General features: G+C 42.4%; 1 protein-coding gene across 8 annotated transcripts in view; it reads right to left on the bottom strand.

The window, feature by feature from the left end:
• Positions 1–15156, bottom strand: part of LOC147017248 (protein FAM135A-like) — a 105074-nt gene that overhangs the window by 18843 nt on the left and 71075 nt on the right. For all 8 annotated transcript variants that reach the window (XM_085846702.1, XM_085846705.1, XM_085846701.1 and 5 more), the window contains 7 exons: positions 15035–15115; positions 10773–10822; positions 9695–9850; positions 5580–5653; positions 4974–5170; positions 2512–4474; positions 1572–1744 (listed from right to left, as the gene is read on the bottom strand). In XM_085846702.1, coding sequence (XP_085702828.1) covers positions 1572–1744; positions 2512–4474; positions 4974–5170; positions 5580–5653; positions 9695–9850; positions 10773–10822; positions 15035–15115 — 2694 coding nt within the window. The remainder of the gene's footprint in view (positions 1–1571; positions 1745–2511; positions 4475–4973; positions 5171–5579; positions 5654–9694; positions 9851–10772; positions 10823–15034; positions 15116–15156) is intronic.

The raw sequence follows: 15156 nt of genomic DNA, 5'->3' as shown, positions 1-15156 counted from the left end.
CTCCTACTGTTCCCTTTGTTATGTTGTGTAATCATACCTCCACAAGCCTAGACCATGTTGTTAAAAAAAAAAAAAATTATATATATATATGTATATATATATATATATATATATATATATATATATATATATATATATATATATATATATTTTTAAGAATGTCCCAACATTCGCAGCATTTTTCAGGAGCGTATCCCCCATGAATAGTGGGGTCTGACAGAATAATTATAACGAGTAATTAGGTATCCACAACCATCCTTAACCATGTTATGAAACGTCAGCCAGGGCCCTCACTTTTTTCTTCCACCCTCATTTTTTTCACGTATATTTGCTTTTAAGTTTGTTTTCTCCACAACTGCTTGAGTGATTGAGCTAAAACTTTCGACATGGGAGTGCCCACCTCTGGACATTTTTTTTTTAAACAAAGTTGCATGATGATCGGATGGAAAATATGGCGGTGTTTCAAAAAAATCAGTTTTCTGTCGGCATAAGTAGTGGGGTGCTTCAATCTCGTTTTGCTCAGCCTCGACCAAATAAATTGAAATTTATAGTTAAAAACAATCAATCTCAAATATCCCCCGTCACACGTAGTGAAAATTTGAGGTTCAAAAACCATTTATGACTCACTGAGGTGGATGATTTATTGGTTCACGAGTCAGTAAGTGAACACTATATTTGTTATGGGTGTGTCTGTCTGTCTGTCTGTCTGTCTGTCTGTCTGTCTGTCTGTCCCGAGCATAGCTCCGTGGGTTTTGATCCTATCTTGATAAAATTTGGGTGGGAGGTTTATATCATGATGTAGTGTTTTCCTGAGAATGGGCATGCTGCGTCCATTATGGGCGGAGCCACGCCCAAAAAACGTGTTTTTAGGGGGTAGCCAGTTTCAAGTTACATCTTCTCCGAGGGGGTTTGTCGAATCTGGCAGGAGTTACGGTATTTGGTTAGCCCAATGGCACCTGCATAGCCCCACGGAGCTTGATTTTTCATTTTCGTCCCAAGGTCAAGGTCACAAGGTCACGAACTTAGAAAATGTCAAAAAAAAATCAATAAATTGGGCATCGAGCTCCTAGGGTTTTCAACTGTTTCGAATGAAAGTTGGTATGCAAGTAGTGCTCTTCGAGTACTACAACTTTCATCATTTACGTTTTTCCCGATTCCCGCCATAAAAAAAATAAAAAAGGCGAACTACGTTTAGGATTTCACAATCGTGGTCGATTTGTAGTGCTCTTCGATTACCACAACTTTCATCACTTACGTTTTCCCGATTCCCGCCAGTTTGCCCGTGGCGTCCCATCGCAGGTCAAAAAATAAAAAAGGCGAACCGTATACATTGCTCGTGAACCATCGCCCTCTCCAGACTTGTACTCTTACAAATCCTTACACCTGAAATAACCGCCCCCCTGCCCCCAAAAAACTCGCTCATTTGAAACTGAGGCGAAACTGAAGGTTTCATTCTGTTCTTATGAAAACTGGCACAAAAATGCCACAGCAAGGAAATCCAATGAACGGCCATTCCATCGCATGCTGTATACAAAGTGTTTCCTCGCAAATCCGGTAATGAGGTATCTTACCGTCCAGCCCATGAACGCAGACCACCAGGTGGATGCCTTCGGAATCGTCATCAGGGCTGTCAGCTTCAGTCGGTAAGAAGTATGGTGTCGACGAGGCCAGAAAGGGAAATTTACTAAACAGTACTCCTTGCACAGCGCTCTGTTGTAGCAGTTCGGCGCGTGCTGCCACAAAGCTGACACGCGCAAAGAACACAGTCGGGACTTTTGTATAATGTGAGGTTGTCAATGCTTCACTCCATTGGATAATCTTAAAGCAACTGCATCTTTGTGTACGAAAGACCAAGAGTGACATGTAGTTATAGTTATAACATTTATAGGTAATTGTCGAGTGTCTATAATCATATTGGAAAAGCATATGGGGAAAGGGAGGTGGGTAGCAGACAAGGGGTTCTAGAAATTTTGTAAACAACCCAAGTCCAAGGGTCCAGATTCTGGAACAACCATAATTGTATATTTGAGTTAATGATTGGTCTGATGTCTTTTCCTTAACAATGCATCAGATGAGAAAGAGAAGGGGAAGGAGAAGGAGAAAGAGAAGGAGAAAGAGAAGGAGAAAGAGAAGGAGAAAGAGAAGGAGAAAGAGAAGGAGAAAGAGAAGGAGAAAGAGAAGGAGAAAGAGAAGGAGAAAGAGAAGGAGAAAGAGAAGGAGAAAGAGAAGGAGAAAGAGAAGGAGAAAGAGAAGGAGAAAGAGAAGGAGAAAGAGAAGGAGAAAGAGAAGGAGAAAGAGAAGGAGAAAGAGAAGGAGAAAGAGAAGGAGAAAGAGAAGGAGAAAGAGAAGGAGAAAGAGAAGGAGAAAGAGAAGGAGAAAGAGAAGGAGAAAGAGAAGGAGAAAGAGAAGGAGAAAGAGAAGGAGAAGGAGAAAGAGAAGGAGAAAGAGAAAGAGAAGGAGAAGAGAGAAAGAGCTCATGAGCCTATCCGTGGTTCCCAACGTATGTCATACCTCACAGACTGGGTGTCTTCATCCTCTCCCTGCACTTGACCTTTTGGTGAACTTTGATCCTTGCTGGTAGAACTCATTGGTTGGCTTGTGATGGGAACACTGGAGGATGCACCAGCTGCTCCAAACAGACTCTTTGAGGCAACAGTGTTTGTTGGAGAAGGTCCACGTGCAGCCGAAAATGCCAAGCATGTCGGAGTGCACCCAACGCCATAGGGCGCTAACCGCAAGCTGGTTGGACGAGTTGCTTGATCAGAGAGATCACCCTCATTGTCTACTTCCAGCAAAAATTCACCAACACTCTCCTCGTGGAAGCCATTCTGAATCATGTCAAGGTGATCCCCATCGCTGTCAGAGTTCTCACTGCTGCCCAAAATTGCATCAGCACTCTCCTCAGTGAAAAATGGTGAGACTTCCTCTTCACTGTGCCAAGGCAAAAAGCCAATGACATTCTGTTCACTTTTAAGCACCATGTCACAAGCTTGACACTGCCAGGTTGGTATACGTACCTCAGTATTGGCAGAACAAACAGTCACCTCATGACCGAGTTGACGTACATCTGGGAACCTTATTGTGTTGCTTTCCTGAACATCATCACTCAGCTGCAGTTCCTCCCAACTTCTGTGTCCATTCCCTGATATTTTGAGTCCATTTGAGAGCTCACCATTAGCCAAACTGCAACGACAGCGAGGGCACAAAGTTAAGAATGGAGCTCGATTGCACGACTCCTGTGCGTCACGCCGATTGAGCACCATCTCAGATACAAAGGCTTTCAGCCTGGTACCTCGACCAAAGGCTGAAGCTGACATGATGGTAGTCTGTGGTGACACAGTCGTAGTGCCAAGCAGACTTCCATCATCGGAGGGTAGTGAGCTGATAGAAGTGAGGGAAGAAGGCATTCCATTGCTGCTGAGGAAGCTCATGTTTTCTACACCATCTGCTGCTGACTGTTGAAGAGAAACTCCCATGCTGGATGGAGCCTGGTGAGGTACAAGTGGGCCGGTCTCACTCTCAACACCCGAATCAGGAGAGAATATATGAGAGGGACTCACAGGAAGAGACTCCCTGTTTTGATCAAAATAGGGACGGATCGCATCTCGTCGTGAATCCGGTGACCATGGCTCTGGCACAGGGTCCAAGTTTGGCAATGTCACTGCCTCACCAACCTGAAACCTCCACCCAGGTATTCCATGATACAAATCAATACCAGTAGAATTTTTTAAAGCTCGTTGTGGACCACCAAGCCTCTGAAGGACAGCAGCACCACAGGTAACCTTATCCTGGGTTGTAGGAGACATCACTTGAGATGCAATAAGGTTTGACAGATTGACTTCTGACATTGCTTTGCAGTTATTGGTCATTCGTATGCATTTTGTGCTTCCAAAGTCATGTGTAAACATGGAGCGTAGAAGCGCAGGTGAAACACTCACATCCAATCGTGAACCATAATGATGTACATTAAAAGGATTACCCTGAGATGATGCTTCTGAGCTTCCAGCAGAATCTGCACCCAGGCTTCCTTTTTCTTCTTCACCTCTGCCATATTGAACTCGTACTTGTTCCACATTTGTGGAGCCCACTGCTGATAGTCGTTTTTTTAGTTGCAGTAGGTCTGGCTTGGCTAGACAAACTGAAGTAGGAAGTGTTGCACAACGTTCGCGAAAGCCTCGTTTAAAATGAGGTGGCGGTACCTCGCTGAAAACATCCATGCCTGCACGACCATTCCCACCTGGCATTGCTCGGAATCCAGTGAGCGTGACTGAATCCTTAGAGCCGGCCGGCTCACCGCCACACTTACTTGGAGAACTCAGTCCTAACCGGCCACTGGTTATCTTCATGGGATGGTCTGATGAGCACCGCTCATATGCAAGGCCCGCCTTGTAACAAGCACGATCTTCTGTTTGTCTACTGGATTCCCTGCACAACTGAACAGGCAGCTTTCCTGAAAAGCAGTCTACTGTCCGACCTGCAACCACAACACACCAGTGCCAAGATAAACTTCATATCATACAAAATATCCAATTAAATGGAGCAAGCTTTAAACAATACGTAAGTTGGAATGCAAGGTCAGTTTCCATGCATTAAAAAAGAAAAAGCTCATGTTCATAAAAGTGCAACATGACCACTCATACATATTGAAGATAACAACGATGTAACATCCTTCCATAGCCATTCTAAGTGAGCATTCTATGCTCCTCGTGAAACCACTTGATGTCTGTCTGGATAAGCTGAACCTATAGCAACCTTTTGAACTTTGATAGGTTATTGACATTCCTGGGCTGTTTAAATTCCACAAGCACTTTATCCAACAAGAACTGTCCAAGTCAAGCCTTTGGGTGTATTTTACATTGCCAAATCACAAATTAGATGACATTTGCTTGTTGAGCTCAGAAATAAATGATACATGTTGTGCAGAAAGTTTGGATGTCACTCCAGACAAACTGAGATAGAAAATGGTGCCTCACCTTTCACACCATTTCCTGCCAATACATTGTCAGTGCCAATGTTTTGAGGCGAATCCTCAAGATAACGATCTTCAAAGATTATCGGTAATGAGGAGGCATCCCCATCCAACTCGGGACACTCGAGACCAAGTGGCGGTAAGCACGCCAGGTACCGGGATCCGCGCACAACTGCCGCTGCACCTGCATGCTCCATTGACCTGGTAACAAGGGTAATGGTTGCGAAATGAAGCCACAAGTGTGCATCTCGTGCTTTAACAGCAGCAAGTTATTGACCTTCAATAGGTCGCATTGATCAGCAAAAAAGTTTCTTTGGTTAAAAAAAAAAAAAAAAAAAAAAAAAACTTCCAAAGGAATGTGATCGCTGTGGCAATGTGAATCTCAACAGCACAAAGCAAAATCTCACTTAAAAAGGCAGACAGATTGATAATTATTGAAAACCACGAACAACACGATAAAAAGTAACAAAAGCTACATCACAAGAGAGTTAATTAGGCACGACATGACAAAGAACAACATTGGACTATTGTACAGTTGTACTCTCAAAGCTTGGCAGGGTCCCTGTCTTTACCATGATCTTGCAATTGTGCTGGCAAGTATAAGGCTTACTGATTCTCATCATAAGTCACTGCTGTACTGCGTGGGTGTTCAATGATGAAAAAGGCCTCAGCAAACCTCCGAACCTGAGCAGGGAGGGGGGAGGGGGGGGAGAACTGTTTTGAATGGAAACTAAAAATATAATTTCACGTGAATGCGTCAAAGGATATTCCTCTGTCCATGTTAGATATCAACCCACTGTTATGTTTGAATTCAAAGAAAGGTCGCATGAAAAATTTAAGGCAACGTGACAGAGAGAGTGAGAGAAAAGAGATGAGTAGAAGAGAGAGAACATCACATGCTTCAAACTTGAGTTATGGTCTGCACTATGATTTTCAAAGGGTGCATGACCTTTGACCCGTTTGCACCCAAAGTTGAATCAGTTCATGTTAATTTTGTACTATAGGCCATACCTGTGTCAAGTTTGGTTGTAATCCTTCAGTGGTTCACAAGTTATTGCGGTGACAAAGATTTTCAAATAATGGTCATATGACCATAGATCTTTGACCGTCTAAACCCAAAATTTAATCTTTGTATCATACTATATTCTTGTAGAGAGTTTGGTCAAAGTCCCTTCAGCTGTTAACAAGTTCTCGTGGTAATGGAAAACAGTCAGGACAGACAAACCGAAAATATACTGCCTCCAACTGCAGAGGAACAAAGACAGATGATCGTCATTGCCCTTGCATCACTTGGATCTTCCATGGGCTTATACCCTTGTATTTAAAATGTCTATGAAGGAAAACTACATACGGACAAATGCCTCAAGTGTGAATTACACCAACAAACGAATGCATACACACCTGGATTCTATTGATTGTTCCAAAAAACACACACACACACATACACACATACACACATACACACATACACACATACACACATACACACATACACACACACACACACACACACATACACACATACACACATACACACATACACACATACACACATACACACATACACACACACACACACACACACACACACAAAAACAAGAACAAGAACAATCAGAGATTACAGACCCTCATCAGGACTTCTTTTGAGTGGTGTATTTTTATAGGTTTTAGGGTAAATGCAATATGGCTGCCAAATCATGTGACCTATGATATTGTTACGGTTGTGTGTGGAGGAATTTAATAGGGAATTTAGGATTGAATTGAGTTGTTTGGTCCGTGGACGCGAAGGAGGCATCTCAATGTAATTAAGTCGGGAAACTGTGAGCTTAAGTGGTACGTATCACGACAAGGGGGTGGTGTGGTGAAGTTTCCCCAGTATGTAAATCGCCCCTCTGTGACTTTTCCCTACGTTTTTATATTTCAAGATCGGCAATAAAAGGTTGGGAAACGCGTCCCAAAACAACTACAAGCAAACGTGCCGAGCAGGCAGAAGCCCCGCCTTCCCGGGTTTCGCGCGAGTACCACGCCCTGGAGGAAACGATGGGCAGGCGTGACGTCGAAGAAGAAGGGTTGGTTGCTCATTAGAGGAGAGTATAATTCAGGGAGAGCACATGCAAGAGGAGAGTGGAGTTCAGGGAGAGTGCATGCATGAGGCAGAGTTGATTTCAGAAGAGAGATCGAGTGTGGAGTGAAGGACGCACGTGTTCGAGAAAGAACGTAGTTAGGAGATGGCCTGTAAGAACAGGGCTTTACAGCTGGCTTAATTTTGACGCACAAAGAGGACGGCACTATTCTTGTATTCGTGTTGAGGCGATTTGGCTCGCATGGTGAAGCAAAACGCTGGCCTTGGCTCTTGGTTGGACCGTGAGGAACAGACCCCGAGCCTCGTGTATGTCAAATAGCGGGTCAGCGAGGACGATCGACGCAGGGAGCAGCTGCAAAGGTCTGCGCCTTGGTGTTGAGTGCCGCTCACGGATTGCCTGGCGTATGTTTGCCCTGATACAAGAGAAGTGACTTGGTGCCATTTTGCGTGTGTCTGCAGGTGCTGGTGAAAGTTCCTTGATTCCAAGTTCCACAAAGACCAGCTCTGGGCCAAGCTTAGGACAAGAATAAAGGAAGGGTTTTCTTTTCTTTCATTTCCCTTTGTGTGTATTCAAGTCTGTGTGTAGAGGCACCTCGACTTCGACTTTTATTTACTTTACGTTATCATTACCTTTTGATTATTGCCCTTTGTAAATATTTGTCTATTTTCATTAAATGTGTTCATTTTAAGAAACTGAAGCCGTGCATTTGTTGTTGGTTTTGATTATAATCCCCCTCCCCCACCGCCCTGTGCATCCATTTTTGTGCTGTGCTCCTCCGTCCCTCTTCCAGTTTCCCGCGCGCGTGATAATCTCCGAGATTTTGGCTGTAGGCAACCAAGGGAGAAGTTTAGCCGTCCGGGGGCTGGCGGTGTTAACCGCCCGTCACCACAAATTGGGTCGGGGGATTAACCCTGGGCCGCCAACCCTCGCGACAATATCATGTGTGAACCTTTTGTTCCTCATGGACAGGCGGTCATGTGTAAAGTTTCGCCTTGATCTGTTCAGCCACTTCAGAGAAGATTTTTTTTTAATGATAAAAAAACAATATGGCTACTGAATCACGTAACCGATGACGTCATGAATTTGTTTTTCTTCTGTGCACCATTTTATCCTTAGATGACCCTCAAAAATTTTCATACTGATCAGATTTGGCGTTCTACATATTCAATTATGATGTCATAATGAGAGCACCTATGACGTCATTAAAAAAAAATAATAATCACACTCATTCCCGAGGAATACTTACCATGGGCTATTTTTCCCTTGGTGTGGTTTCAGAGATAGAGGTCCAAAGTTTTTTTTAATATGGCTGCCACACTACGTGACCTATGACATCATAATTATTATTAAAACATCCGACATGAGTAGTCATGAATGGTGAAAAATTCATCTCAATGCGACAAGCGGTTGCAGAGAAAAACACGAAAGTTTTTTGCGGACAGACAGACAGACAAACAAATGGACCCAAGTGCAATACCCTCTCCTCTGGCGAGGGTAAAAACTGAAAAAATAAGAACTACTGATTTAGAAATGTCCTGAAAGAGATAGGAGGCCAAAAAACAGAAAGCTCATGATAAAATATGAAAGAAAAAAAAAAAAAAACAACAAAAAGAATGTCATTGAATTAGACACTGAGATTTTACTGAATCATAAGAATGAAGTTTGAATGAAGAAAACAGTAATAGTAAACCAGTTTTCTGCAATCACAAAGTGATTGCCAAGGCTAAGCCTCCCCTGAACGGTGGCGGCTTACCCCTTGGCGATCACCCGTGACTTATCCCTGGCCATGATCCAATGATGGCCATATTGTTTTGGACCACCATATGACCTTGACGTTCAACATTTAGGGATAGAGTGTGAATTACGAAAATGTGTCCTCATGTACAATCCATCTATAAAACTTAACATCATGAAAATAGGAGAAATATTATTCAAGTTATGATCAAAAAGGTGTTTTTTGTTAATTAGGTCACAATCTGAAAAAAGTATGTCAAGGATAAGAATGAAATATCAGGTGCACAAGTTCAGTGCGGATCCACTATTATAATGCAAGACCATCTTGGAAAGCCAAGTGGTCTTTGAGATTCTGCATTGTCAAAATTCAGCGATGACAAAAATATATTTTTCTGGACAGCCATTCGACCTTAACGTTGAACCCACAGGGGTATGATATAAATTAAGCATAAATTCGACTTATTCTAGGCTGTCCAGAGAGGGCAATTTCGTTATGATTGGACAAACTTTAGTCGAGTTATGGTGAAAAATGTTAACATATCTAAAATTGTCATTACCTTAAAATTAGGTCAAGGTCAAACATTATGCCAACCCTGCATACCTTCTACTCACATTGATGCAAAATATGATTCTGAAAGTCCCAGCCGACTCCAAGATACAGTTCGGAAATTGTGAGTGTTGGGAATGCAGGAAGAATTTTTTTTGTTTTTTCTGAATGATAGCTTAATACTCCTCAGGGTCTAAGAAACTCTGTGGTACCATGTAAAATTGGGGGCACCAATTGTAGAAACAAACCCAACAACAGCTTTCAGCCTTCCCCTATCCTACAGGGGGGTGAGGCTTAATAAAATTGCTCAATGAATAATGGTGCAAGCAGAGTCGTGTATGAGTATGGTGCCGTACACACCCTGGCTGTATGGTGCTGCTGGGTGAGGTGCGTTGTGACAAATGGACAAAGGGTGACTCTCTCCAGAAAGGCAGCCCAGAGTGTGAGCAGCAGTGAGCAGAGTTGTGCCAGGTCGGTGCTGATTTGCTCGAGTAGCTCCTCTGACCGAGACATGGCCTGTCAAGAAAAGGCATTGCGATTCTTAAGACTGATTTGGAATGATGCGAGACCTATGAACTAAAAAGCGAGAGCGAAGAGAAGGTTATTCATCATTGTGGTGAGTTGTAAAACCTGAAACAGCTACCATCCCTTTTTAGCACTTGATTATGCTGTGCAACTATACCCATTCCTTGTGGAGGTTAATATGTAATTAACAATTACCAGTAAAAATGATTTAGATTAGACCATGACCAACAAGTATTGGACAAAAAAATGGAAACATCTGGGTAAATGAGGGAAACCAAGCAACGGCTTCCACACAGGTGTGGCCCATGTGTTAATTAAGCAAATGACATCCCAGCATGCTTATATTAGGATCATTTATAAAAATGCTGCACAGGCCTGGTTGCCTATAATTATGGTGAGCATGGCTGCAAGAGGAGACCCCCCCCCCCCACAATATCCCCATCCACAGAGCACGTTTGGCTGCTCAATGGTTATATGAGCACGACACTGATGTTATCCATATATCATGGTCTTATCCACTCAATCGAGCATTAATGGGATGTTCTGAAATGACGCCTGAGACAGAATTTTCCACCTCCAAACAGGTGCAAATTGATTGACTTTCTCGTGGAAGAATGGCGCTGCATCCCTCCTGTAGGATTCTTGACACTGGTGGACTCTATGCTACGATCTATTAAATCATATGCCCTTCCTGAGCTCGAACGTGTTGCAAAAAAGTATGACTCCCCCACCCATGCCTTTCCCTACATTAATCTATCCAAAATTCACCCACTTATTAAATTAAATCGAAATTGCTTTGTCTTTACACAAGTAATATGATTTAAGAAAGGCAAAAAAAAACAAAAAAAAACGGAGGAATAATTATTGCTGAAAAACTGGCAAAAAGAAAATTATAAAACTCGAAGCATCATACCTCTAGTCGAGTACAGATGTCATCCAGTACACTGTTCACTTTGCATTTGTCTGCATAACACAAGGAGTCATTAGAATATATGAAGATGGAATCATGGCCATTGGTAGCAAGCAACCCTAAGAGCTTGGTTGTGTGCTTCATCCATAGAAGACTCAAACCGATTTAGATGTGAGATCTGGCCTTTACACCGAGATCTTATGTCCTCCCCATAAACAATGCCTTATCATGGATGCAGAGATACCTTAAACCCAGACAGCAAGCCAGCCAAAATGAATGGCCACCCCAACTCTATAGTTCCGAACATCACCATGTTTCTAGTTACGTCTGCTGGCCTCATCACATTATCTTCACCCATTCCTCCTGGTTTGCCATAATCACATTTTACTTTACCCTCTATTTACAGCAAGCATCTAGCCTCAACAGAAATAATAAGCAATTAAATCAAGAGTGAATCGAAGGTATGCCAGCATAAAATTGAACAAAACAATAAAACTGCTTCATAGCATATAATCATATTCACCATCAGTGCAATGTTATTGGTTCGCGGGCGCCAGCAGTGACCACTATTTTCGTTGTGTCTGTGTGTCTCTCTGTCCATCTGTTGGGTAGTCGATGTTGTCGAAAAAAAAAATTTCAAAAATTTTTTTTTGGGAAATTTGTTCTACCCTTATTATCAGTATTTCTATCGATAAGTTTGTCTGTCTGTCCCTCTGTTCGGTCCAGTGCTCCGTCAATACAATGGCGATTTCGATGAAACTTGGTTGGTAGGTTCATACCATGACCTAGTTGTGTGCAATGAGAACCGTTGCTATTGACACCACCGTTGCCCATCAACGGGACTTTGAAATTTTTGAAAAATCATTAAAAAAATATTTTTTTCGAAAATCAAAAACTGGGCCACGAGCAACTGTGGGCAGTACATTCAGCCATATTGTCAAAAATTTCCAGCCGGATCCTATGAAAACTGTCTTAGAAGATAGACTTTGAATGAACCCTGGTCGAAAACAATAAAAAAAAACGAAGTTCGTTATATCTCAGAGACTATGAGTCACATATACATGAAACTGGTATGGTAGGTTCATGGTATGTCCTAGTTATGTGTGAGAAAGAACCGTTGCCATGGACCCCTCCGTTGCCTAGCAACGGCCAAAAAACCTCGAAATGTGGGGGTATTTTAACGAAAAAACAATCTGCAGCATTAACCCTTGAAGCTAGAATCATGAATTTTCTTATGCTTAATCCTCAGGTCATTCCACATCGAACGGGCCCATCGTGTCAGGTCCTATTGGGTTGTCGACTACCCATGTCCGCCTACCGGCTTGTCTGTCTGTTTGTGACTCTCTCCAGAGCATAGCTCTGTGACGTTTGATGCAATCTTGATGAAACTTGGACACAAGCTAGATATCATGGTCTAATTGTGTCTTTTTGTATGAGGGGCGTCCCACACCCCTTGTGGGCGGAGCCACGCCTACTTGAACTTTTTGGTTTTTTTTTCTCGCAATTTCATTTCTTAGAAGCTGTGCGTAATGTCCATAAGTACAACATATAAAAAATCCGATTTTATTTGGTCAATTTTGATGGAAGAGATAGGTTTTTACAGTAGGGCTTCGTCAAAAGCTTCCACTAACTCAATTGTACCAATCGTGGCATTGTTTAATAATGCCCGCGAACCATCGTCGCCTCTCGGCTTGTTAATCGTTTTTTTCTGTTAATTTGTATCGCCACATAATTCGGAACAAGGACAACGCAAAGTCAAACATCACCTTCTTATTATTCTTCAAATTTTAAACAATATGTTACATCATGTGATTTAAAGTGTAAAATTGAATGTTGGTTCATGAGTCAGTAAGTGACCACTATATTCGTGATGGGTGTGTGTCTGTTTGTCTGTCGCGAGCATAGCTCCGTGGGTTTTGATCCGATCTTGATAAAATTAGGGTGCGAGGTTTGTATCATGATCTAGTTGTGTTTTCCGGAGAATGGGCATGCTGCGCCCATTATGGGCGGAGCCACGCCCAAAAAACATGTGTTTTTAGGGGATAGCCGGTTTCAAGTTGCATCTTCTCTGAGGGGGTGTGTCGAATCTGGCAGGGGTTGTGGTATTTTGTTAGCCCAATGGCACCTGCATAGCCCCACAGAGCTCGATTTTTCATTTTTGTCCCAAGGTCAAGGTCACAAGGTCACGAACTTAGAAAATGTTTAAAAAAAAAAATCAATAAATTGGGCATCGAGCTCCTCGGGTTTTTCAACTGTTTCAAATGAAAGTTGGTATGCAAGTAGTGCTCTTCGAGTACGACAACTTTCATCATTTACATTTTTCCCGATTCCCACCAGTTTGCCCATGGCGTCCCCTCAAAGGTCAAAAAATAAAAAAAGGCGAATTGTGTACATTGCTCGTGAACCATCGCAGTCTCCAGACTTGTTCATTTTACATTTAAATGCCTCTAAGTGAATGCAAATCAGTTGAGTGTGAGCACCACTGCACTGAAGTGGATTCAGGCAGTGTTTATTTACATTCTGTACCATTATTTATGGTATATACAGGTGCTGTTGTGGGAATGGCCCCAGTGGGGTAAAGCTGTTTGGTATAACATTAGTTATTTGTTACAATTTGTTTAGAATAAGCATCACGTCATTAATTCATATGTTAGGTATGCGTGCTTTTATGTGAAGACAGACATTAGTCTCCCTGCAATCCTTGTTTGTTTCTGGTTCCCTCCAAACCTCTGGATATGCTATATGTTATTTTCCTCTGTTGTCTGTCCTTTATGTTTCTTTTAAAGTGCTCAAAAACCTTGAAGTGTGAGGCCAGACAGGAGTAGAAGCAGTTGCCATTTTTAAGCGTAGTTGAACCATTTTAAGGGTATAAGCAGGTGCCATTTTAATGGGGGGGGGGGGTATGGAAAACCTTGAAGCGCGAGGCCGGAGAGGAGTAGAAGCAGTTGCCATTTTTAAGGGTAGTTGAATCATTTTAAGGGTATAAGTAGGTGCCATTTTTAAGGGGGGGGGGGCTATGCACGCAGTGCAGAGCAGTTGCACTCAAATGAGGTTCACAGCAGCCGGAAGGAGGACTAAGGCACTGGGAGTCCACGAAGAAAGGGGGGGGGGGATTAAACTGCCAACCGGCCAAGTAACCCACGCAGACACATTTCTCTTTTTCTTTGTCCCCAGAATGACTGCTCTGCAAGGGAGATGAATTGGCCGGACTTCTGCACATCTCTACCTCCAGTATGCACGACTAGTTCTATTCATCGTCTTGTAAAATTTATCATATGTATGTATTGTAACATATGGGAACCTGGCACAGGCAGCCATTTGGCCCTTCATGCCTGTGCCACATCCACAGAGAGTGCTATTTTAATTATGCTAAACCAAAGAAAAATTAATCAGTGTACCAACACAACATAGCCTCCTCTTTTCAACAGATATCATGGAATCTTTGACATAATTTACATACAGTTGTGACAGCTGCTTTTATGTATTCATGTGAAGGATGGAGTGCCTCCAATATCCCGTTTGTATATTTTTCATTAACGTGTCTGTGGACGAGTTAAATGTACAAATTTATAGACTGTTAAAAGCTCAAATGCTATGCAAATGCTAAGATAAGCAAATTGATAAACGAAGTTAATGACGAAGATCGAATTATGTTAATAGCTAATAAGAGGTGGTCATGACAGGTGTGATGGGTCAAATTTCAGCTTCAGCAGTGAGAAAATTTACTGAATGGACATGTTTAAAATAAAAAGCAAAAAAAAGCCTGGAAGATGTCTTCACCTGGAATGGGTTATGGATGAAATGGTTGGGGTAATATTGGTAGACAAAGATATTTGTCAAACTACCCTGCGGTGCTGTACAAACAACACAACTGTATTATACAAACTATCCTACTTTTGCATTCAGCAGGCCTATGAGTCATGCACAAATAAGGCATATTCAACGAATGTTTTTTAAAGGTATGTGTCAGTTGTTTCACAATCATTAACAAACTAATAATGCACAAAACAGCAAATAAGGTCACCACAATGGATCACAATGATGGTAACCATGGTGATGACAATATCAAACATGCTTGTAATGACAGTAACTAATGGCAAAGTGCTGTAAAACAGGCACAGTATCAGGGCCAAAGAAAAAAAAAATTCGGCCAACACCCTGAGGCCAAACTGTGAGAAGCAAAGCACAAATGCCAATTTACAGATTTGTTTTGAATGCATGGTGCCAGAATTTCGACATATTTGCATAAAGTAGGCCCAACGTACCCTTGTTGCGCAGTCCTTGAGGCCCCGAGGCTTGGCGGTGGCTCGACAAGTATCCGTAAAGAGCCTGCACCTGGCTCAACACTGCTTGCAAAGCGAGCACACACATGACTGGTGTTAAGAGT

The sequence above is a fragment of the Eptatretus burgeri genome, chromosome 11 (genome assembly GCF_056783735.1).
Source record: "Eptatretus burgeri isolate ZD-2024b chromosome 11, Ebu_testis_v1, whole genome shotgun sequence".
NCBI classification, from domain to species: domain Eukaryota; kingdom Metazoa; phylum Chordata; class Myxini; order Myxiniformes; family Myxinidae; genus Eptatretus; species Eptatretus burgeri.
This window is presented reverse-complemented; position numbering and strand designations above follow the sequence as displayed.